General features: G+C 44.9%; 1 protein-coding gene across 1 annotated transcript in view; it reads right to left on the bottom strand.

The window, feature by feature from the left end:
* Window positions 1-105: 105 nt before the first annotated feature.
* Window positions 106-1017, bottom strand: part of EMH_0017400 (mRNA processing protein, putative) — a gene marked incomplete at both ends in the record, with an annotated part of 6044 nt that continues 5132 nt past the window's right edge. Inside the window, 3 exons of the mRNA XM_013500896.1 lie at window positions 106-179; window positions 457-532; window positions 883-916. Coding sequence (XP_013356350.1) covers window positions 106-179; window positions 457-532; window positions 883-916 — 184 coding nt within the window. The remainder of the gene's footprint in view (window positions 180-456; window positions 533-882; window positions 917-1017) is intronic.

The raw sequence follows: 1017 nt of genomic DNA, 5'->3' as shown, positions 1-1017 counted from the left end.
TATATATATATATATGTTTTACATGGCTACGCGGTAGCCCCGGCGGAGAAGGGCCTGCAGCAACGCAATGCATGCGCATGCAACATGTTGTTAGTTTGGGGCTTTCTACCTAGCAGCAGCAGCAGCTGCTGCTGCTGCAGCTGCTGCTGCTGCAGCAACTGCAGCAGCAACTGTGTTTTCTGTAGGAGAGAAGGAGACAAAAGGAGACAGAAGAAGGAGACAAAAGAAAAGAGACAGAATAAAAATAAAAAAGGAGACATAATAAAAATAAAAAAAGGAGACAGTAGAGTAAATAAGAAAGGAGACAGAATAAAAAATAAAAAGGGAGACAGAATAAAAAAGGGAGACAAAATAAAAATAAAAATAAAAAAGGAGACAGAAGGAAAAAGGAGACGGAATAAAAAAAAAAAAGGAGACAGAATAAAAAAAAAGGAGACAGCAGAGTGTTGCTCTCACCGACTGAAGAGACAAAACCTGTCTCCTTTGTTCTGGGGTCCACGCCGCCATCCGGCTGGGGGTGGAGTTCAACACGCTGCAGCACAAAGCCCCAAACACATGCATGCATGCATGCATGCATAGAAGCCTGTATGCATGCATGCATGCATGCATGCATGCATGCATGCATCTATGCATGCATGCATGCATGCATAGATGCTTGCTCCCAGCCCCAAAAAAACAAAACGCATGCATGCATGCATGCATGCAGCCCTCTCACCACAAGCCCCAAACACAAAACGCATGCATGCATGCATGCATGCATGCATGCAAGCGAGGGCTGAGAGTAAAAAACATGATGAAAGAAACAACTGCATATCATCATTACCCAGAGAGGAATGTTTGCAGCTAGGGTTTAGGGTTTAGGGTTTAGGGTTTAGGGTTTACTTGTTTAACATTGTTGGGGCTTTCACTACTTCGTCTGTACACCGCAACACACAAACACAAAAACACTCTCCCCTCTGTGTTGCAGCAGCAGCAGCAGCAGCAGCAGCTGCTGCTGCTGCTGCAGTAGATGCTGCA

Source organism: Eimeria mitis, genomic scaffold (genome assembly GCF_000499745.2).
Source record: "Eimeria mitis Houghton genomic scaffold, Emh_scaff600, whole genome shotgun sequence".
NCBI classification, from domain to species: Eukaryota; Apicomplexa; class Conoidasida; order Eucoccidiorida; family Eimeriidae; genus Eimeria; species Eimeria mitis.
This window is presented reverse-complemented; position numbering and strand designations above follow the sequence as displayed.